The sequence below is a fragment of the Melopsittacus undulatus genome, chromosome 13 (assembly GCF_012275295.1).
Source record: "Melopsittacus undulatus isolate bMelUnd1 chromosome 13, bMelUnd1.mat.Z, whole genome shotgun sequence".
Classification (NCBI taxonomy): domain Eukaryota; kingdom Metazoa; phylum Chordata; class Aves; order Psittaciformes; family Psittaculidae; genus Melopsittacus; species Melopsittacus undulatus.
Genome location: NC_047539.1, coordinates 9,722,067 through 9,745,036, shown reverse-complemented (window position 1 = coordinate 9,745,036; position 22,970 = coordinate 9,722,067). Strand labels below are relative to the sequence as shown.

General features: G+C 48.1%; 1 protein-coding gene across 1 annotated transcript; it reads right to left on the bottom strand.

Annotated features, from left to right (window-relative positions):
• Positions 1 to 416: 416 nt before the first annotated feature.
• On the bottom strand, positions 417 to 21,087 carry NUFIP2 (nuclear FMR1 interacting protein 2). The gene is made up of 4 exons (XM_034068669.1): positions 20,892 to 21,087; positions 16,426 to 18,135; positions 9,369 to 9,401; positions 417 to 8,976 (listed from the first exon to the last, which is right to left on the bottom strand). The coding sequence occupies exons 1-4, from the start codon at positions 21,070 to 21,072 to the stop codon at positions 8,924 to 8,926; spliced, it is 1,977 nt and encodes a 658-aa protein (XP_033924560.1). The 5' UTR covers positions 21,073 to 21,087; the 3' UTR covers positions 417 to 8,923.
• Positions 21,088 to 22,970: the final 1,883 nt, after the last annotated feature.

Here is a 22,970-nt window from a genome sequence, read left to right as displayed (position 1 = left end):
AACACAGCAGCCAAACCCCTGGTGTGGGCTTCTCTTCCTCCCTGCCCTCCCCTTCCCCTGCCAAGGGAAAGGACACTTGGCTCCTGGTCCCACTGAGCATCCCTGCCTGCAGAGCCACCTGCACTGCTCATGGGCTCCATGGCCAGTGCCTAAGGGACCAGAAGTGGGGTCCCACCGCCACAGCATCCCCGGTTCAAGGGATGCTCTCTGAGAGCGCGGAACAGAACCTCACACCGACACCCACAAACTTTAAAACTTTTATTCAACAATTTACATCACTTATTGTCTGTCTTAACGTATTCGATCTACACAAATTTCTGTTTTTTTCTGGTTTTTTTTCCTGATAAAATAATAAAATTCGGATAAATTTTGAAGACGTTGGTGCAGAATAAACAAAATTCCAGGTTTTTTTTTCCTTTTTTTCTTTTTTTTTTAACATTTAGTGTGAAGTATGACATCATTGGTAAAGATAACATCATGCCATTACAGCTCATGGACATTACCTATCCTTACAGTCCGTGGTATCACCCATTCCGGCGCAAAGGGCTGCGCCAGACACAGCTACAGCAGGAATTCCACTAACTCTTCCAGCCACCCTCTCACCACCGGGAAAATGCCGACACTTTTCCAGCTGGGCACACAAGAGTGCATTAACCTCATCGGGAATAACCAAGGAAGGGGCAAGGAAACACAAACTACCTCTACAGACTCGTGTGGTTGCACACAACCAAGAGGGGCTGTGCCTCTCTGAGGGGCAGAGGTAACTCAGCACAACCCCTCTGTGGTGAATTGAATACACAAGGAAAGGGAAGGAAATGAGAACTCGTGGATGGGGGAGGCAGGAGGAGACAGGCGAAGCACCCGCTTGTGTTTCGCATCGCCCTTAACACTGAAATACTGAGGGGAGGGGGACAGAGGGGGCACCTGTCCCCCCAGTAAACAAGTTGAGGACCTCCAGAGCGAGGCTGAAGGTGTGTAAGTACACGTGTGTGATGGTAGATAGAAAAGCAGCCCTGTTCGGTACGAAAGAAAGCTGTCAAGTTAGTACAAATCACTGCACGGCAAAGGGAACAGGAGGAGGGAGCGTCAGGGTCCTTCTCCTGGCACAATATCCCGACTCTCCTGCGCAAAGGCTCTGGGATAAGCAGTATCCTGGCCAAGCAACACGTTTCCAAAGGTGGTACCTGCAACCCAACACACCCAACTTGTGAAAGCAACCCCCAAATGAAGCTCAGAGACCAAACACGAGCTCACCCTCCGCTGCAGGGAGCACAGTGAGGTCTGTCCCCCACCTCCCAGTGCAAAACACAACCGTAGGGTTCATTCTGTCATAAGAAGCCTCCAGCAGCTCCATCTCCATCCCTTCAAGGCTGTGTGCTCCCCGTCCCCATCACCTGCACACCCGGGGGGTACCACTCTCAACCAGAGGAATAAAGGGGCACTCGTTCATGCGACACTGGGGGTGTACTGGAACCAGGCCAGTGACACCCTGATCCCTCCCACTAAAGCAGGCTCTTTAAAATAAAAAAATAATATATATCTATTTCTATAGCTATACAGAGACAGAGGAAGCCAAGGAGAGGGGAGAGGCTACTAAAAGAATCAAGAAGTGCCAGTTCTCTGCTAGAGCCGTCAGCAAAGAACTGCCACCTTACATCAGACCCTGCAGGGCGGTGGAGAGAACGCAGGCAATGACAGCAGAGGAATGCAAAAGAGGGCAGATAAGTCACTTCTGGTAATGAGACACAAATTAAACTCTCAAAACATGTGCATAGCTTTATTCATCTGCTTCAAACTAACCTCATCGCGGAGCTTCGGCAAAGCCCCGGTGTGCAAAATGCATCTCTAGGAAATAATGCAAGCAAGCTCTTCACATTTACAGTGGCAGGAGCACAGAAAGACTGGGAGAGGAACCACACGTTGGGGTGAGCTGGGAGAGAGATGAGGGAACAAGGAATCGCACAGCTTCATATTCAGAGTCACTGACTGCAAACAGAAGCGTTCCTATTTCATTAACTTCAAGCAAGGCGTGTTTTAATTCTGCTTTACAACAAAAAATGTAAGAGAAAAACCCCACAGAGCAAGAGCTACAACCTGGAAGGGAATAAACCCCCGGGTAACAGGATCCCTGGTGCTGCAGAGCCCTAACTCCAGTGCAAAGCCCCTTGCTTTGCAGGCAAAGCACTGCAATGCTTGCCTTTGACCGCAGGAGAACAGCAAAGCAGCTTCTCTTTCTCTACCCCATCCAAAGTCACAGGTGCCACCCCACAGGACATCACTCCCAAACCATAAGCTGGGCTCAATGCAGGCTCGACCCCAATCCATCAATCCAATGGGTCACTGGGACAGGAATGAACCCTCGGATATGGACAGGGCCCAGCAGTCCCAGCAGCTCACACACAGCCACCAGCTCCCTTCAGAAATAAGCACACGTGCAAGGCACATTTAGTCAGATGGACACACACACAAACATGGGAGCAAACGCTGCCCCCAAAAGAACTAATGGATGCTGAATAAACTAAAAGAGGCAGAGTTCTAGCCTATGCATTGATATACTATTTTCCAGGCAGTTGTAATCCCCAAGCATTTTTCCTACACGACTTCAGACCTTCCTCATTCTTCCCTCACTTTAGAGATACTATTTTTCCTAAAGGATCTTCTATAAATAGTCAAGTACATTCCTTTTTTTCCCCTCCAATGAACACCTCCTGCAGGGTCACATCCCCCCGCGGTGATCCAGGTCTGACCCAGTAAGACAAGAGGTTCCGGACCTGTGTTAGCACCTCAATGGGGCAAGACCTCCCTCCCACCTCAGCCATCAGGTTTTGGCCGGTTAGATGGCCTTTTTCCTTGGAAAACAACCCAATTTCAGGCACCAACCACTCTGCAGCACCCAGAGAAGGAGCCTGTGACTGGACTGCTGGGGGTGCAGGCAGGAAAGAGGCCACACAATCTTTAATACTGCTGGTTAACTTCACATTGAGATAAAGCCTTAAAAAGATCTTTTTGCAAAGATGAGCAATTTCCTTCCTTGGAGAGATTCAATTAGAAAACAGAAGTACTAAAACCAGAGACAAGACATGGATTGAGATTCTTCTACCTCACCAGTTACTTGGGCCTCTTTCCCACAGCACCAGGCAGGCAGGAAGGAGAAGCTGGAAACCTCAGGGATTCGCACTACCCTTTCAATAGCAGCTTGAAAAAAGGAAGGAGAGAAAAAGCAACAACAACAAAAGGCAAATGCACAGTGATCTCTCAGGTTAGGAGCTCTCCTTTGCTTGCGTTTGCATAGAAGTTCCCACAGGTCAGCACCAAAGTCAGGCAGACCCCACTCCTGGACCCCGTCCCTACGCTACCCGCAGTTAGTGGCTGTGTTACACCAGGGTTTAGCTACTCGCAGAGGAACTATATGGTCATGTAAAAGAAAAACAACAAAAGTGCATCACACATTCTTGATTTTCAGGGTTACTTATAGCAGCAGCAGCATTAATCCAAGACAATGAACAGTTGTAGTCGTTCTTAAATGCAGCAACACTTAATGAAATGTCTTCAAGGAAGGTCTAAGAGGATCCTTCTCGAAAGGATAAAATGAAAATGAGACTATTCGATAGACACAAAAAGGAGAGAAAACAAAAATTAAAGACATCATCTTATTTACACTAAAAAAACCCAAACAACATTCTTGTTAAAATATCTTTACAACACCTAAGCAAAAAAATAGGTCTTTTAAGAATAAAGCAGAAACTCCTAAAGCAGTATCCATTTTTGGAAACCTTATTTAGCACCTGAGGAAAGATCGTATGGAAAGCAGACAGGTTATTTGTTGTTGGTTTTGTAAGAAAGTTGTGGGTTTATGTTCGCAGCACACACGTTTCATACCACAGACAGAAACAAACTAATTTCTTCTCCTTTTAAAAGATACTCTACTCATCAATAAGGCTGTAGAAAAGGGATACCGCTATCTTACAACATGGCTTTAGAGCGCTAGACATGTTAGATGAGGCTTTCTGATTAACAGTCAAGATGAACACAGCTCAGCATCCCCTGGTGAAAGCATGGGGATGACTTCTGCTCCTGTCCCGGGACAGCAAGCAGTGTGCCAAGAGGGTCTGATGTCCTCAGCACAAGGCCATCATAGAGCTCTCCAATACCTCCCCACACGTCTGCTTCCAAGGCTCTGGAGCAGGATACAAGGAAGCAGCCTTACCTTGTGGTGTAATACATCCTGTACAAACACCTGTGATCTCTGGAAGGCAGCACAGACCTAGAGCTGCCCCTTTACACCAGCCCAGGATCCTGCTTCTCATGGACAAAATGCTCTCATGGTGGTCAAAGCCAGAACGACTCTGGCTCCTCCAGCCCCAGCCCTCCTCCTGCTTTATGCACTGGTGTGAAATGTGTAGCAGCTTTAAATCAGGTGTAGCCTTGTTCTCTCCCCTCCTGACCTCGACCATCTCCCTTGTAAACAGTCTCTGTAAGAAATCACTAAGGACGTACGTACAGAAAAGTCTTCTAGGGATGAGACTCCTGAAAGCTTTGGACACCACAGCAACTTATTGAAGATGCTGGATCAAAACTGAACACGCAGGAAAACTACCTGTGAAACACACCTGTGAATGCCATAGCTCCTGGATGTCCCCAGGATCACCCGCTGCCTGGAAAGGAGGCAATTGTGCTACAGCAATCCTCTCTTGAAGGTGAAAAGCATCAATTACACAGAACTGAGAGGACAACTTCCATCTCTCCTTTTTCCTGTTGATTTAGCTAAGCTGGTTCATCCCATCACCCACTCCCATGGTGCACTCACAGCCTAAGAACTGGGGTTCTCTTTAATGTTTCAAACAAGTTCACAGCAGCTACAAGAGGCAAACTGGGATTTGTCCCTGCTCATCGCAGGGGGGTTGGACAAAATGACCTTTGAAGGTCCCTTCCAAAACAAACTGCTCTATGATTTATGGCTGAGAGAGGGTGATGGTTTGAAGCAGGTTAGTGATAGAATCCATGCCCTGGAGCTACCCACATTGCCAAGGAGATTCCCAACAACAAAACCAGGTGTCAGGGACAACCAAGGACAAACCAAAACCAAACACCAACCAAGCCTTGAAAGTCATTGCATTGCCAATCTACCAGAGAGGTGGAGTAGGAGGGAGCAGAGATGCTGAAGGTCCCCAAACCACCGTCACCAGAGACGGAAGCATGGAGCAGCTTCTAACCCATCACTTTGAGTGGACCCAACACTCTGTAATCCACCAGAGAGAAAGCAGATCCCATGCTGGGATCTGGTACACACTGCACAAAACCCTGTACAAGAGATCCAACAGGACCTGTTGCAGAGGAACAGTGGGGAAAGACCAGAGGAGGAAGGAGCCAGGCCTGCCCGTGAATGAAGCCTTACTCCAACAGACAGCCTGGCAAGGGAACCAGAGGGAAAGGACTCATCGGATCAAATACAGGAACAGCAATGGGAGAGAAGCCTTAACCTGAATTGGTATCTTCATAGCTAATAAAAAAATAGGTCATGATCTCACCCTTAGTGCCACTTTCCGATACCACACGTATGTTAAGGGTGTTTGTTTTAAACCTTTACTCAGTGTAATGAAAACAATGGCACAAATAAATACACGCTCACTCTCCTACACGAGTAAGATGCTCGCACACGCAGCGCCAGCTCCTTGCCCACAGACACCCTTGGGTGCAGCCCTGGGAGAGGCTGAGCACCCCTTCCCGGGCTGTATTTGGTTTATGCTACAGTACTAATACTCTGAGTCAAACAAAAATCAAACCATGAGACTTATCAGTAACACCTTAGCATTATTTCAATGTGCTAAATTAGTCACAGCTCCATTTCTTATTTTTTCTTTTTTCCTTTTTTTTTATAAGTTTACACAAAAATAATCAGAAAACAGATTAAATCTGAAGAGATTTTTAATAAGTGCTCAGTAAAGAATTGTGTGAGGACTTCAGGACTGCAGACAGCGACAGGGCAAGTTACACCAAAGCACAAGGAAGTTTCTTCACGGTCCTGCCTGGCTCTAGGCTATTCTCCATCCCCAAAATTCCACCCTCGCCAGTGAGCCGGAGTTACAGGAGCTCAGAGAGAGGAATCCCTAACTGCTTAGCACGGAGCACATGCCACGGAGCTCATGAAGACAGACATTTGAAGAGAGGATGGTCAGAAATACAGCAGAGAAGCTGCTGAGAGCGTTTCTGGATGGGTCCCGGTGGCATGGAGCCACGCGCAGCGAGGTGAAACGGCAGGGATGAGCATCAGGGGAGAAATCAACCCAACCCATGGCTTGAACCGTGCTCAACACTCATTTAGAACACTGACTGGACTAGGCCTACATGAGCATCCTCAAATACTCAGCAAGACTGGGATCTTTCTAAAGGCGCAGGGTCAGATTCAGCAATGGGTTATTGCTGCTCAGCTTCTGCATCGCAACAGCTGAGAGAGTAAATCTGGGGCAGGGGGGACCAGGACAGCGCAGAGCCCAGGGAAGCAAAGAAGGGTTTGGATTTGTCTTTTTTGTCTTTTTGTTTTTAATGGAACCCAGCCCTTAAGGCGACAAGTGACTACACAAGGCAAATAAATACACAGCAGAGCCTTAAAGCCAGTGAAACAAACTGGAAACTTTGCTATTAGCCTTCACCCTGTTAAAAATAAAACCAAAAACATCCCAGAACATTCCTTCCACCTTCATTTTCCCATTCCCACCATCCAGTTTGTTCGATACTTTAAAGCTCAGGAACACCCCAGCTCTTCCAGAGCGGAGCCGAAGGTGATTCCAACTTTTGGCAAGCAGTTGGGAGACTCAACAGAATTAGAGACAGGAACGTTGAGGACTAGATGTGGGGCACATCTGTAAACATGTTATACATCTGAAAGTGACACACACCTGCAGAGGTGGTACAGGTTGTAGGTGAAATAGAAGTATTTGCAACTGGCCAACCACACATTTCTGAACCTGGACTGGTACAATACATGACCACTATATAGTATTACACTACAGTATTATACTATATAGTATTTTATACATAAAAATGAAGTAGGCAATCCATAATCAAACTTGTAAAATGAAGCATGGCAGACAGCTAGCGATCTTACAGAAGGTACAGAAGGAAGTTCCATTGTCCAACTGTGAACCTAAGAGTCTCACTCAGGAACAATCTCATTAAAACAAGAAACAATTAAAAACCATGATACACATTCCTAGTTAACAGGAAAACAAGTGGATATAACTAAGCACAAGGGGTAGGCAGAAGTTTTGGGCTTATTTGCTTCCAGACTGATTTACTGCTGACCTCAATACCCAGATGTATGTGAGCCACTGTTCGCCCACAAACACTCCACACTGGGTACATGTGGAGCTCGGGAAGGTCAAAAATCCCAGTCTGACTTTATTTATAGCTCCCTCTTGCACTGGACCCTGTGAACTTCCCACCTTTAAGAACCAAAAACCCAGAGAAACTACCAACCCCAAGCTGATCTGGATGCGCGACACGAGCTGCAATGGGACAGAGCGGGTTACACAGCTGGAGCTGCAGTCTGCTTTCTCTACCACTGCAATAGGAAGCTTCCCTTCCCTTGGGATTTAGTTACTCTTTCTTAAAATTATTTTTAAAGTTTTAATTATTATTTTCATTCCTAAGTCCTCCATCTTTTTTGTAATAAAATAGATTTTTATTAAGAGATCATCATAAGCAGAGCCCGGAAATACACAGACTGCATTAAAATATAAAAGAGCTTTTCCAATGGGCAGGTGTGGCCATTGGAGTTCCAGGGACAAATTAAAAAGGATTAAAATTCTTTTTTTTTCTTTTTCCTTTTTTTTTCTTTTTTTTTTCATTTTTCTTTTTTTTTTAAGAGAAAAGAAAGAATTCAGGAAAGGTGGAAGTTAGCAGAACTCAATTCCTCTTCAGTTTTCCAATGACAATGGGAAAGAAATCCAGCACATTTAGTGTTAGGAGACAGACAGAGCAAATATGAAGCACCTACAGTTGAAAGCAGAAGGTTTGTTGTTGTTTTTTTTTTGCTCCCAGTAATACAATGGCATTAACCTGTGGGAACAGTGGGTTTTTTGTTTTTCTCTGTATTAAATGCCTAAACAGATTGCTTATTTTTGCACGTTGTCTTTTAAAATGAAAAGAACTCTTCAGTTGCAATAGTCCAACGTGTAACCGGAGCCAGGTCAACTGTGTGACTTCACCATGCATCCTAGAACTGCAGTACTACCCCCAGAAGAATGATGCTTTAAGACAATATTCCCAGCATCGGATTGCTCCTTTACTCCTGGCAAAACATGCGGATTATAATTCTCTGGATACGAAAAAGAAACTGCAAACTTCAAGGTGTTTCTCCAGCATTCAATGGGAAACAAAACAGAAAAAACACAACCAACTAAGGGAGGTGGAAGGGAAAGGGGAGATGAAGTATGGTGAATCATCCTGATTTCCCTGTGATTAGTGTGTCACTACAGTCACAGAACGAGAAACAGAAACCTTGTCAAGTGGAAATGCCTCTCCAGTGGGTTGCTGCGGCCCATTGCAGACGACAGCAGGAACTTTAGAACCAGGCTTGTAAATCAAGTCTGTTTGTTAATCACTTGCATTCACTCTTTAACCAAAAAAAAACAAAACAAAAAAGGAAACCAAAAGAAAAGGGGGAATCTATTCAGTACCGGAGATTAAATAATCACGTGTGTAGTCTCGTTGAAATAGATTCTCAGATTCCTTAAGAAGTCTAATTACTTTCAGTTGCCATTTTTAAATAACTATATATATATTTGTATATATTATCCTGTGATTCTAGTTACGGTTCCTCTGCTGCACTGAAGATTTAGAAGGAGCATAAAAGCCTTTTGTCCCCCACGAACAGCACAAATGCTGCAGAAAGGTTAGAACAGGCAGTCTTGTCTTGCTACCTTCATTGATCCGGGCGATCCATGGCTTCATCATAAGTGATTATCCTTTTGGGATCTGGAAAGAGAGCACAATCCTAAGTTTCCCACAGCTGCTTTCAGGACCTATGGCTGAAGATAGTCTAAAACTTATTCTTGGGTCTGACAGCCAACACCAGTAGTAAGCTGTTTCATATACACATAGGGAAGACTCATTCAATCTTGATTTGACACTGGTTTTACTGCTCTTTGAGATGCTCTGCTACTCTCTGGACACCCCAAAATTATGGGAAACCTTATTGTTCTGACTTTCAGCAACCCAAAACACAGGTAAACCCAGACTACAAACAGCAGGCACTGAAGAACTAAACTCAGGCATCTCCAGACACCAAGACCATCCACTCTCATCACCCATCCCAACAGAGGAGAACAGAGCAATTTAGCATATTTATTCTTTCCAATAATCCTTACCTTGCTTCTGCAAATTCCAAACCAATTCCATTTCTGTGGAGGCAAAATGAGAAGACCATTGTTATTATGCAGTTTGATGCTGCCATTGGAGATAATTCCAAATATACTGTGATTTTTCTGAGCATGGCACAACACTGAGGCTTTCAGACAATGCCAACCCCATCCAGCCCAGCCCCAACTCAGCCCACAGGTTTGCATGAGTTTGATGTGAATGATCTGGGAATGAAAGACTGATGTGGTCTTTGGGGTCAGATGGCCAAACTGAGCATCAGAAATGTCATCTCCATTCCCTGCTCCTACACATCACAAACTTTGGGCTTTACTACTCTGACTCCAACTTGCAGCCTGGAGAGATGATTTCTGTGAGAGCAGAACTCATGGACAAAGCAGGTTTCTCATGGTGCACAGCATGCACCTGCCAAAGCACACCATGCAAAGACACTGCTGCCAACACAACCTGAGAACAAGGTGTAATGCTCAGGACACCCAGCTCCCTGCTTGGCTAGCAGTTCTTTCCCTAATTTACCTCTACACACACTTATGGGTTAAAGACAAACCAACCCCCCCAGTTCTTGCTGACAGCACATGTTCTTTAGCTAAGATGTAACAGTAAAGTTAAATGTTCTTTTCATTCACTTTAAGAATCAGAAGGTTCCACCCCCCCCCCCCCCCAGTCCTATGACAAGTTACATGGGCCTTGGAGCAGCTGCTCTAGTGGAAGGTGTCCCTGCCCATGGCAGGGGGTTGAAACTGGATGAGCTTTAAGGTCCCTTCCAACACAAACCAGCCTGGGATTCTACAATTCTCCCTATTAAAATATCCCAAATTAAGTCACATCTTTAGAGACCCATTCAAAGTAATTACATTTAGACACTCTCAAGCTGGAATTCTGTGAGCTGGAATATTTATGAAGATACTAACAGGACCCTGCACCCAAGTTTAAGGGACATAATTACAGAAAAGGAACATTTAGTAGGAACACAACCTGCAGGAACAATCTTTCAAGTTCTCCCTCTTGCCAGAAAGGAGGGTGACAGGACCTCAGCAGGGGTTGGGAACAGGGAATAGCAATGGGTTATTGAGCTACATGGTATGTGCAGTAAAACACAACCCAAGGCAGTAAGTAAACTAACCAGCATGGGAAAGGAAGAAGAAAAACCCTCCAGAAGTCACAGCCTCAGCACGCTGTGTGCCGAGTGCCACCTCCATCAATCACTTCCATGTTTGCATCTCTTCTCCAACGCTTCATCTGTTCTTTGTCCTCTACTATCTCAAGCTCCCTGGGGCAGGAAATTGCATGCAAATGAATATTGCCAGCCCCCTCTGCACAATTAAGCCTTTTGTAAGAGAGCCCCTGACACAATTTTACAAGGTCTGTTTTTATGTGTCAGGGTAACAACAGTCAGACTGCACTCCCATCAGGGGAACCCCAAGTGTTTTGGAAGTAGCAACCAGCCTCTACCACCCCCAGGGATGGATGTAAGCAACCTAGCAAGGGACTCCCTCATTCACCAGATGTAGATTCCCCAGAAGTAAAATGAACCAGCTACTAAAATTACCTCCAGTGGAGCTCATTTTCCATTCAGGGATGTTAGATGCATCATTTCCTAACAACTAAAGGACATCACCTATTTTAAGAGCTTTCCCCAAAGGCAGGGCTCAGAAAACTACTCTCAAGTTGTTGGTTCCTCCACATTAGAGCAGTGTTTGAGCATCAAACACAAGGCAGAGGCTGAAGCACTGCTCGCTGCTCTATCTCCAGGCAACAGACCATGCTTTCTTTTGCACTTCTATTTGGCCTTAACTTCATGGGACACCAGAAGAATGTGAACTGCTGGTATTAAAACGTGCCTGACAATCAGATAGACAGTGAGATACTGTCAACAACACATTAAATAAACCCCTTAAGTTGTCAAAATTCTGTTTTAAAGAGAACCCCAACAAATCAACACCCAAACTCCCCAACCCTTTCAGGCTTCAATCTTCCTTCTTCAGAGAGGTAGGGGAGAAGGTTTTGTGACCTGTCCTGTAAAGCACACACAAAGACACATTGGCAGGCAGATGCTCCCCCCAACAAAGCTACAAACCCAAAGCCCAGCAGAAAACTGGATGTTATATTGACTGCGACTGAGTATTGTCAAGTGCAAGAGCAAGGTCCTCCTCTCTACCTGGCCTGCAGCACATGGATACAGGACAGCAGCACAGGTTTGGCACATTCAGCAATTGAAACAACTTCACAGAGGATAAAAACATTTAGTTTTAGGCTAACTGCAATACAGAACCAGGAAAAAAGACTTTCCTTCAACCTTAAGATGAAATATTGTGATTTTGCCTGTTTTACTTGGCAATACATTAATTTTCTTCCTGGTTGTGGACCAGGCTGTGTCACCTATGACTGTCGCATGGTGCTGTGACAAGTGCCAGGACCACTACAGTGGTTGGACAGACCTCAGTTACTAGAACTGCTGCTTTCCAAAGCACAAGGTGGTCAACACCTGACCAACAGAGGTCATCATTCCCAAATGCCAGGGAAACTGCATGCTTCCTTCTCAGCAAGACTCCAACCCAGCTGGAGAAAATGCCACCACCAAGGTCTTGCACAAGCCAGCATCAAAGCCAGCCCTGCTCCAGCCAGGGGCAGAACTAGGTTACCCCTGTGCCCCATAGCCTCCCCACAGCCCTCCGGGATCATGGCTTGCAGGAGCTGCCTGCAGCAGACGGCCCCAGCCATATACACCTAAGGAGCTCCAAGGAGAGGAACCACTTTTTCTGGGAACTATCACCAGAACAAAGGGCTGGTGGAGAAAGGCTTTGATGTGAGGAACAGACTAAAGGTGAATTGTGCTGAGATGCCTCACAGGTCAATAAACTTTATAGCTGGACTGGTACATAACCTTGGAGAGGAAAGAAAGAAGTCTCTCTACAATGACTTGTTAAGACAGGCACTTTTACACACATTTACCTTGCTAGAGAGGCTGCCCTTGCAAACAGAAGTGTCTGCACAACACCATGTTCTTTGTTCTTATAAACCTAACATACAAACTGAGAATAGTCTCTAAACTGAAGTGCTAGAAAACAAACAATAAAGAGAGCATCCTCATCAGGTTTTTCTATCTACAGGACACAATGCGTAAGTTATGAGACTGCCCCTGAAACAAAGCAGACTGGAAGTTCAATGCTGTGGAGACTCATTGCTGTACTGAATACACTGCAACTCATCCTGGTAACTGGAAACAGCAGAAACTTGAAGGAGAACTAAATCAGCCTTTGCCTCACAGCTCAGGCCTCACAAGCAATAGACTGAGCTCTAACCCCTTCCCACCAAGGGGGATGGGAAGCCAAGGCACTTTCTTCCCCCCCTCTCCTGATGTAAAGGATGGGAATTGCTGAACTCACAGCTCTGCTATTTCTTCTGACCCAGTTCACCACTGCAGTGCACACCACTCCTGCCTGGCCCATGCTGCCTTGCTCCATTTTCCATGCTGCTCTTCTGCTCCTTCACGCGAGCAGAGATGGAACAAAGCACCAGCACAGGCAGAAACTTGAGGGCAGACAGAAGAGGAACACGCTGCAGTTTCCTCTCCTCCACCTATGTGGTCTTTGCTACTGTGCAGCTGAACTGCAGATCTTACTTGCTTGTCAGGCAAGGAAAAGCAAACTACTGAGCTTCCCACTTACACAATGTGCCACGTAGAGCTTGGTGTTGGTGACAGCGTGGCCTGGGAAGACTGCAAATGCCCAAATATGATGAAATACTGCAAAGTGTTGGTAATTACTCTGATATGAAATGGTTCATCCAGCTGTCTGTAAGAGGAGGACTAAAGCAATAAGATACTGCTATCAATAGAAGTAAAGCTGCTGAGGTACAACCAGTAGGCCCACCAGTGCTCAGCTAGATCAGATCTACCTTGCTAATCAGGTATGTCACCCGTGAGCATTTCAAGGCACCAGCACAAATACCGAGTGGCACGTGCTGTCAACGAAGGCAGCCACACTGAAGGATCGTGTTTTACAGTCAAGCAGAGCAGATGAGCAGGGTAGTCCTGCCCTTTAATAAGGAAGAAAAGCAAGGGGCACGAAGCAGGGGCACAGAAGAAAACACATGAAAAGCACCCAAGAGAACAGGAGGGTGAATCTCAATCCAAATCTCCCCTCCATCAGTTTAAATCCATTTCCCCTTGTCCTATCCCTACATGCCCTTGTAAAAAGTGCCTCTCCAGATTTCTTGTTGGGCCCCTTTAGGTACTGGAAGGAAGCTGTGAAGCAATTACAATCTATCATGCCCCTTGCAATCACTGGGCAACCATGCACAGGAAAACCTGCTTTGCTGGAACAAAGCTACTGAGTAAGTTAGAGGCTTTCCCATGGCTTATGTGCAGCCCAGGAGGAAGATCTACACAACCTGATCACAGCTACAGACACAAACAGCGCAAAAAGGGGGGGCAAGCTTGTGACATGCAGGCTGAGACATTGCAACCACACACACTAAAGCTCATTCCTCACCCAGCGCTTCATCCTCACACTGAACTACTGCACACAAGGAGCTCAGGGTAGGGAATACACAAGGACCCCACTGGTGCTCCACATCCTTGCCCTGCAATCGTTTCTCTTTGTGCCCATAACCCCAGAGGCAGGGCAGGTCTGAAGATCAAACTACCAAAAGCAAACAGATCGATCTGAAGAGGGAGAAGTTCACCCTCCTCTCGAAACCAAAATCAAACACTCTGAGGATCCAACTGCCTGGGACACTCCAACACTGGCGCAGGCAAACCCGCAGCTTGCGAAGAACGAGCAAGTGAAATCGTTGCTTTCCTATTGCAGAGGAACTGGCTGAGGAGCTCAGGAAAACAGCCCAAGATAAACGGAGGGGATGGTGTGGGAATTAACCCCTGCACTGCTGCCCTGGGAACACACCAGCAGCAGTGCTTTCTGGACCTTCTGCAGGGCTCTGGCTGCAGGGTCACCACGATGAAGAGCAGACAGCTTTCTCCATCGGCATGGGGCAAAAGGCACCATTCCTCTCCCTACCCCTTAACCCAACTCACCCAGAAACACCCCTACATCACCACAGAAGAGATACACCTGGACTTGGACTATCTCCTGCTTTGTAAACTAGTATTTGAAGATTAAGTAGGAGAAATACAAGCCCAAGCTGTCTGGAGCACCCCTATCAGTGTGTTAATGACAGGACTGATTAGAAACACTCATCATCTTTTACCCAGAAGTAACACCTTGAAGCTGGCACAGGAATGAATGGGCAGAGGAGGGGTGGGGTTGTTTCCCCAGGGCATCACAAGGGTGCTTGCTCTGGATGCTCAGAGCAAGAGCATTCACATGCACAAGGATGGAAAGGGGTGTCCATTCTTGCTACTGAATGTAATTAACGCCCGTGTTTAGAGGAACTAAACACAGACTGAAGTTAACACCTCCTTAAGAGAGGGCATGGGAAGGGAGTGTTCTTTATTTTCCTGTTTTTACCATTGTTTTACTGGAGTCTGTCTTTCACACTGCTAGCTGATGAGTCTGCAGCTGTGGAGTTGCTTTGCTACAAGAAAGCTAACAAAAGGCTGACAAAACCAAACAGAAACGAACTTAAATGTTGGGAAAATTTGCCAACTCAAGAAAAAGATTGCCTAGGACTATGTTGTACTTCCTGGTACCCCCATTCTCTGATGGCAAACTGGGATTTAGGCTGCAGGCAGTCACAAGAAATGAGAACAGAAAGCTTGCTTTAATATTGGAACAGGCTGAGCACAGGGTAGAGGACCCAGATAAAAATCAATTGATGAATGCTGTTCTCAAGAACACTAGAGCTTAAAATGTTAACATCGTGAGTGAGACGACCTGGAAAAAACACATTTGGAGTTATTATTTTTAAGTGCCTGGGCTTGCTGTTACTAAAGGAAGGCATCTGAGTGTCTGTCTGCTACACAAAGGGTTTGTAAACAGGTAATTTAAGAACTTAGCAGTAGGTCAAAACACAGCAAATTTGCCAATGCCAAGCAAATAGGAACACTTCTGCAGAGGGAAGCAAGACATTATCCACGTATGCATGTGGAAGAGTAAACAAGAAGTGGATGATCACCCTCTTCCCTTCAGGATAAGGGGATGGATGCAGGGAGAGGGAAGAAGGTGAATGAAAAATGAGAACTGCCCCTGTGTTGTCAAGACTGTGTCAAAAGGGAACTCACAACCAGGCTCCTGTTAACAAGGAGCCAAAACCAAGAGCCAAGAACTGCCACAAGACCTCACTGCTGCGGGGGCTGAGGCTTAAAGCAAACACAAGCCAGCCACAGGCTTCCTTCTCTTCATTCCCAGTTTAAGGCATCTCTATCATGTTTGAGTCATTTCAGTCTCAAAAGAAACCCCAAAATAGGGGGAAGCTGGACTACAAAGGACTCCATGAAAGCAATAAAATCATCTGAAAGATTGGGCTTACAAAGACAATGAGAGAATTCAATCTGCACCTTCCGGAAGAGCTGATAAGCAAAGATTTGTCTTGCTGCTGCTCCAGTATTCCAGAAGGGAGGAGAAAAGGGGGTTGGGGAATTTGCTCAGGAAATTAAAATAAATCACACCATGAAAAGCTGTAGGAATAATCTGTCTTCCTTCAAAGCTGTGACTTCATGGCCTGATCTGCCCAGGGGAGAAGCTGCAACACTTTGGTGTTAGAAGTGTGAATACAGACTATGAAGCCTTTCCAGTGACAGAATATCACCTGGTGAAGCTGGAACAGAACTGGTGAACCTACACATTTAACTCCTTCCAATGCTGGACCTGCTTCTTCCATGGGAATAAAAACAACCACACTTGCTGTATCATCACTTACCCTTGTCCACAGAACAGGGAAACAAGTACCTCTGAACATTAACTAAGTAACTGTTTGAATAACTTCCCCAAACCACTACTGCTGTTAGAGATGCGCAAGCAAAAGGCTCATTTTTAAAGCAACCGACTGCTGTAAAGAATAGATCACGTTAGAATATTTCATTTAAAATAATAACATTAAAAGAACAAAAAAGAGAAAATGCCCTTAGGCAGCAAGCGAAGCCATTACCTTTAGTGTGATACATAATAGCAGCCCTCAGGTCAAAAGAACCCCAGCTATCTTTCCTTTCTAGGCCTCTCTGGTACCTCTGTTCTTTGGCGGAGGCTAGCAAATTGTTCGTGGGAGAGGCCAGAGGATTCTCTACTTCATAGTCTTTTGAAAGAAACACTAAAGCACCTTGGCTACCGGTGTCTGCCTTTTGTAGGTCACCTGTGTGATGCGACTCCAAAGCTAAGACACCACCCTCAACAGCAGTCCCAGGCTTAAGAATAGCACTAAGAATTTGAGGGCTAGTCCGTTTATCCAGCTCATAAGCCTTAGGAAACACAGGTTGTTCAGTTCCTGAGGGAATGATTTCAGCACACTGTGAAACCAAAGTGGCAGGATATTCCCCTTGAAATGTCACTTCCATTAACTGATTATCCGCAGATTTCCCCACACCAGTTTCGGGTCCAGCGCTGGGCTCATTGATGAAAGACAAACCCCACTGGTTCTGGAAGATATCTCCCAGGTTCTGCTGATTGGTCTGCGATGGGAAACTGACTTGGGTTGTACCCAGAAGCACAGTTTGCATATTTGAAGGGTAGATAAAAAGGCTAGATTTCTTTTGTTCGAGAGCTGCTGAGGGTGTACTCATGTCCTGGGGTCCTGACTCGGAGGTGGTGGATGGTACAGTACTAGCAGCAGATGAGAGCAGTGGCTGGGTTCCTGGGGAATACACACTTCCATCTGTCCCTGCCAGGATGGGCCCATTCGAGAAACTAGCAGAAGTAACAGATTTCATAGCAGACATGGGGACCTGGGACAGTCGACTTGATGTTTGGGCCTGAGTTTCCCCAGCAGATGATGAAGATGATGAAGATGATGTAGATGGGGTTTGAGCTGCTTTGTTGAGGTTCTCTTTAACTTTACTTGCATAACTTATTTTGGGTACGATTTTAGCACTGCTATTGTCCACTGGAAAAACTGGGGGTGGTTTAAATAAGGTCCATGAATCCTCTTTAGATGTAGCTGATGATGAGTGCTTCCCTTTGGGCCGGTCATCGAACTTCTTGCTGCTAATCCCAGGTTTGGCATCCGAGTTTTTCCGCTGTACATCCCCAAGCCCAGGCTTTCCCCGTCCTGCTCCACCAGCTCCAGCCTCGTATTTCCAAACTGGCTTAGTATTTTCAATTCGGTTCCCCTTTTGTTCACTATAATCAGGCTTGAAACTCTCAAGTTCCTGTTTTAAGGTTGGTGCACTGACCTCCTGTTGCATTATTTTGTCCTGAACTAGATTCAAGTTCTCACAACCCTTGGCACTGTTGCGCCTGCCTTTCCGCTTCTTAGGTGTAGTATATCCACTCTCGGAGCCACTTCCATCGTTATCGGCCCCTTTCCCTACGTAGCCATTGGTGATATAGCTGGAGTTATTGGTTACCACACCATTTGGAATAGACATTCCCTCTGGCTTGTCTGAGGATTGGCTTTCTCTAAGTTTGTTTTCATAGGACTTCTCATTCTTTTTGTCCATGCTATTTTTCTGTATGAAGTTTTTGGGTTTGATTCCAGCTTTTCCCAAAGCACTGGCCTTCACAGTCTGCTTTGGGGGCACGTTAGTGTCTACGAGCTGCTGGCTGCCATTGGGTACCCTGGATCCTGGGGTGGTGGTTTCATCAGAGCACAGGCCCTTTAATGACACTTCTCTTTCTCCTGCATTACCATTTAGCTCTCCATAACCTAGAAGGAAGCCAAAAACAACAAAAGGCAAGAATTAGACTGTGAAACCTAAAACTTCTGATGGCAGAAAGCTGTAATCAGCCCCAAACATATCCAGTTTCTTCAAGCAGACATTTTAAAATAGGAAAAGTCTCCCATGTACAAAAGCAAACGCTTACTTGCTGGAAACCACAGCATAAAGGGTTAAGCAGAAAGTATCAGCAACCACTGACTCACACATACAACAGGGTGACCTATAGATGACAAAATACAGCAAAAGACTATTCATATACTAGATAAGGAAAATGGACTGTACTGAAGGCCACTGGCAAGCTGGGGAGCTATTTCATCAGCTACTGTTTCCAGGTCATGCAGAGGAAAAAAAGTAATTCCCAGGATGCTTTAAAACACAGGGATCTGCTGCCTTTGCTATGAGATTTGTTCAGGTTCAGAATCCATACAGTGAACTAGGGCCAACTCCTGTCATCTCTGTCAGCTCCCAGGCCTGCACCAACAGCAGCCCTCCTTCCCACCCCCCCCAAATGCCATCTCCAGTAAAGGGGGAAAAGAATCCCTAAGAAAACCTAAAAAAGCAGCTTTCCAAGAGGACATGTGCAAGTCCAGTTGGAAGGAGGAGGGAAGAAAGGGTGCCAGCATCCCCTCACTTCAAGGCAGCACCCAACACCTCCCTACATGTGCTCTTTAACATAGAGAAGGTGATAAAAGTAGGAAGAACCACATCCCTGCAATCAGCCTTCACCACTACCAGTGACTGGTCTCCTGGCCACCAAGAAACTTGTCCTTGGGAAACCTGCTCCTAGCTTGAGACCCAAGGAACAAAGCACTTGCTGAGGGATCCAGCTCAACAAACCATGAGGTTACACTGTGCACTCAGCTTTCCTTCCTCCTCCTGCAGTTCATTTCTAGGCCTTATGGTTCTGAAGTGAATCTGGAGTGTGCAATTCAAAGAGCTGGAAGCTCAGAACAGCCCAGAACCCTCTCAGCTTCCTCCCTGATTCATTTGCTTTGCAAGACCTTCCACTTTTGAAGACTTTGGCTACAATGGCCCACGAGAAGCCTTGAAACCCCACCAAGAGATGGGAAGAGGGCTCCATACCCAGCTCAACACACACTCCAGCTGCGCATGGAGCAGAGGGACCCGCTCCTCCAGGAAGAGCGATATCCTTGCTCCTCCTCTGACTCATCCATCCTCCTTCCCCAGGGTGGAAAGCCTGACATCTGCAACAACTGACCCACCTATGGCCTCATCTGCAGCCACGGTGGCACCAAGTCAGTCCCCCAAGAATGAGAGCAGGCAAAATTCCAGCTTGAAAGAGAATGTTTTTGTTGTTGCCAATGTTGTTGAAATTAACTGCTATAGCAGGAATCATTGCTATCCTCATCCTGGAGCCTCAGATGTCTGGCAGATGTAACTGCTCAAGTTCTGGGGAAGTCGGGAACAGAAGAATCCTTGTAGGAATCTTTACAGAAATTCCACAATTGACTTTGCTGAGAGGGATCAAAAAGGATTTTACTACACACAAGTATCTGTAACCACCACAACTTCCACTATAACTTTCCAATGGGCTGTTAAGAACATTAACCATGAGTACTTCCTCCAGGAGAACACTGATGGGATGGGATTAAGTCAAGGACTAGAAGAAAACTCAAGTATTTGAGAGGAAGCCTTTCCCAAGAGCAGTGTTACAGCTGACCTTGTGTGACTCAAGACTCCTGACACCACTTGCTAATGCAACAAAACAATAAGAATGGTCATAAGACCACTGCAGATGAGGAGCAGAAGAACGGAATGAAGAACAGAATCCACCTCAGTAAGTCAGTGTGTCAGCAGTTTCTAGTTCCAATTTCCAAGCAGTCACAATTCAGCCGCAGTTCTCTCCCAACCAACGTTGGGCACTGCAGGCTCTGGCCTGGGCAAAGAGGGGCAGCGACCAAACGTTCAGAGGAGGAAAGCGGTGTCGGAGGCGCAGGTGAGCGGCCCCGGCAGCCCCATAGCTGGCACCGGGAGGGTGTTGGAGCCGGCGCGGCTCACACCCCAGCCCCCCTGCGCACACAGCAATGACTCCTCTACTTATTTCTGCTCGGGAACTTATTTTAGCGCTGGCCGGGGCCGGTCCCTCCCTACCCCCGCTCCCCAGGCTGCGTGCGTGGCTCCGGCGCCGCCAGCCCCGCTCCCGGCCAGGGCCCGTCCCTCGTTATGTAAATGCAAACCCCAAGGAAACCCCCAGAACTCAGGTATTTACAGGGTATTTCGGGTGCTGCCGCAATCACACCTCGCTCGGAACCCCCCTCAATGTGACTGCTCCTCAGGACGCCGCACCGGGCAGCGCCCCGGGGTGAGGGGGGGGGGCTCGGGAGCAGCTCCCCCCGCTCCCCGGTGCCATTCACCGGCTCCGCGCAGCCTCTCTCCCGGCTCGGCCCGAGCCCCGCGGAGGCAGCGGCCCAGAGCCCCCCCCGGTGCAGGCCCCTCCGGGTCACTGATGGGTTCCCCCCGGCCCCTCCTCGCCCCCCGGCCCGGCCCGGCCCCGGGCAGCGCTCCCGGTGCGTTGCGGCCCGGCCCCACGTGCCCGGCGGGCCCCGCGGCTCCCGCAGCCGCGCCGGCCCCAACATGGCGGACAGGAAGCTGCCCCAGCGCGGCGGAGAAGCTTCCAGCCGGGCCGGGGGAGGAGGCGGCGGAGGAGGAGGAGGAGGAAGGCCCCTCCGCCGCCGCCGCCCCGCGAAGGTCACAGGCCCCGTCCCGCAGCCCTGCCCCGGACCTGTTCTCCGCTTGGCCGCCTCTTGGTGCTGCGGGCCGCCGTGCTTGTGCTCGTGTCGGAGCGGCGGCTTGGGCTGGGCTCGGCCGTCGGGCGGCGGCAGGAAGGCGCTCTGCGGGTGGTGATGGTGGTGGCCGCAGTAGTAGTAATGGTGGTGATGGTGGTGGTGGGGCTGCTCCTCCATGGGGGGCGGCTGGCGGGGCCGGGCCAGGCCGGGCTGGGCGCTCGCTGCTGGGCCGTGCGGCTCCGGCGCTGGGACGCGGCGGACTGGCAGCGCCCGCCCTGCAATCAGCGAGCCGCGCTCCGCGCCCGCCCCTCGCCCCGCCCCGCCGGCGACGGGAGAGGAGATGGGAGCCGGGCCGGGCACCGAGCACCGCGCACAGCGAACAGTGCTGCCGGCCCTGCCTGCAGCCCCTGCCCAGGTGAGGCCGGGGGTCCGTGCGCTTCACCGCTCTCCCCGTGCAAGCGCGCAGCCGCCTCCCGCTGCCCTCACCGCTGAGTCAGGGCTCGGAGCGGAACCGGGCGGTGCGCACAGAGCCGGGATCCGCAGCCGCCCCCTGCGGGAGAGGGAGGCTCGGGGTGCAGTGAGCCTGTAAAGGAGCGGGTGATGCCGAGCAGGGGCCGCAGCAGGCCGGGGTAGTGCGGCCGCGGCCGCAGGGCTGCGCCGGAGGGGACGCGGTCAGCGGGAGCACCGCGTTAAAGCCGCAGGCACGGAGAACGCGCTGGGAGCGCCGCAGGGTCCCCGCTCTGCTCCGGGGCTCTGCTCCGGGGCTCCGGCCGCAGAGCTGCCGGGACGGAGCCCAGCACGGCTGTAGCGAGGGCCAGGCAAGGCACACACAGCACTGCTGCTCCTGGGAAAGGCGCTAGAAATCAGGAGAGAGCCTTAACAAACTGCCGGTGTTGGGAGGCCGGGGAGGAGAAGGGGGAAACAACTGGAAGCTTGTCAGAGTTTGCCCCAGACTCACCACTGCAAACCTCTGCTAATCCCCACTGGAGTGTGTCTTGTGGGGGGTCTGCAGCCAAGTGACCTCCAATCCTGCCTCTGCTCTGAGCACGTTCCTTCGCAGGAGGAAAAGGCCAGCAAGACTTTCCCCTCCACCTGCCTTTCCCAGTTCCCTCAGAGACACAGGGATTCTCCATGGACAGCAACGGGTTGATTTGGACACAGCAGCGAGAATTGAGGCAGGAGTTAGGAGGGTAGGAAAAAGTCAGCAAGAGGAATGGAGAGACCAGGGGTTGACACAGGCTGGATGCAGGGGCAGAGTCCTGCTCTGAGTTATTCAGTACTCCAGTGTGGTTTATTACCTGCAGATACTCAGAGCATGCACCACAACAAACAGGAAGCATGACTGACAACATGGGATCATGGAATTAAAGACGCTTATAATTAATATGCACAAAATAAAAAGGCTGCAGAGACAAAAATATTTCCTCACATCTCAGAGCTTGCACTTGCAGCTTTAACATCCTACTATACATTTTACATGTTAATATATAGTAAACAAAGTTCCTGTGTGCAGAAAGCTCTGAGGCCCCAGCTCTGTACAAAGGACAGTCCTTGCCCAGAGATTTTACAGTTCCCAGTTTCATTTCATCAGAACATAGTTGAAAGTCTGTGCCTCAAGCACAGCTCCCCCTTCCACCCTTTTTCATACCCAGGAGGTAAAACCTTTCCTACCAGAAATACCAACTTCTACATTAATATAGGTATTTTTTCAAGGTTTGTGGTGTCTGCAATCCTTACCAAGCCAGCCCCACAGTTAGCATTTAATTCAGCATAAAGAAAAGCGATTCAAAACACCATGAAACCGTTTAAGCACACACCTCTGAACTCAGGGCCTTACCCGTGCTCTCAGGAATAATGGTCCTTTCAAAGGCTGACTCAGAGTGACCTCATGCTGCTTAGGAGACAAGTCTTAAAATGAGGAGTTCAGGCTTTAATCACACTTGACATTTTATTGGTGGCTTGGAAGAATTTATTTTTAATATAAGGAACTGGCTTGAAGACACAAACTTCAAAAGATTCGGGAGAAAGCAAACAGCGATGGTGGATGGATCAGCTCTGTACACACATGTACTGCA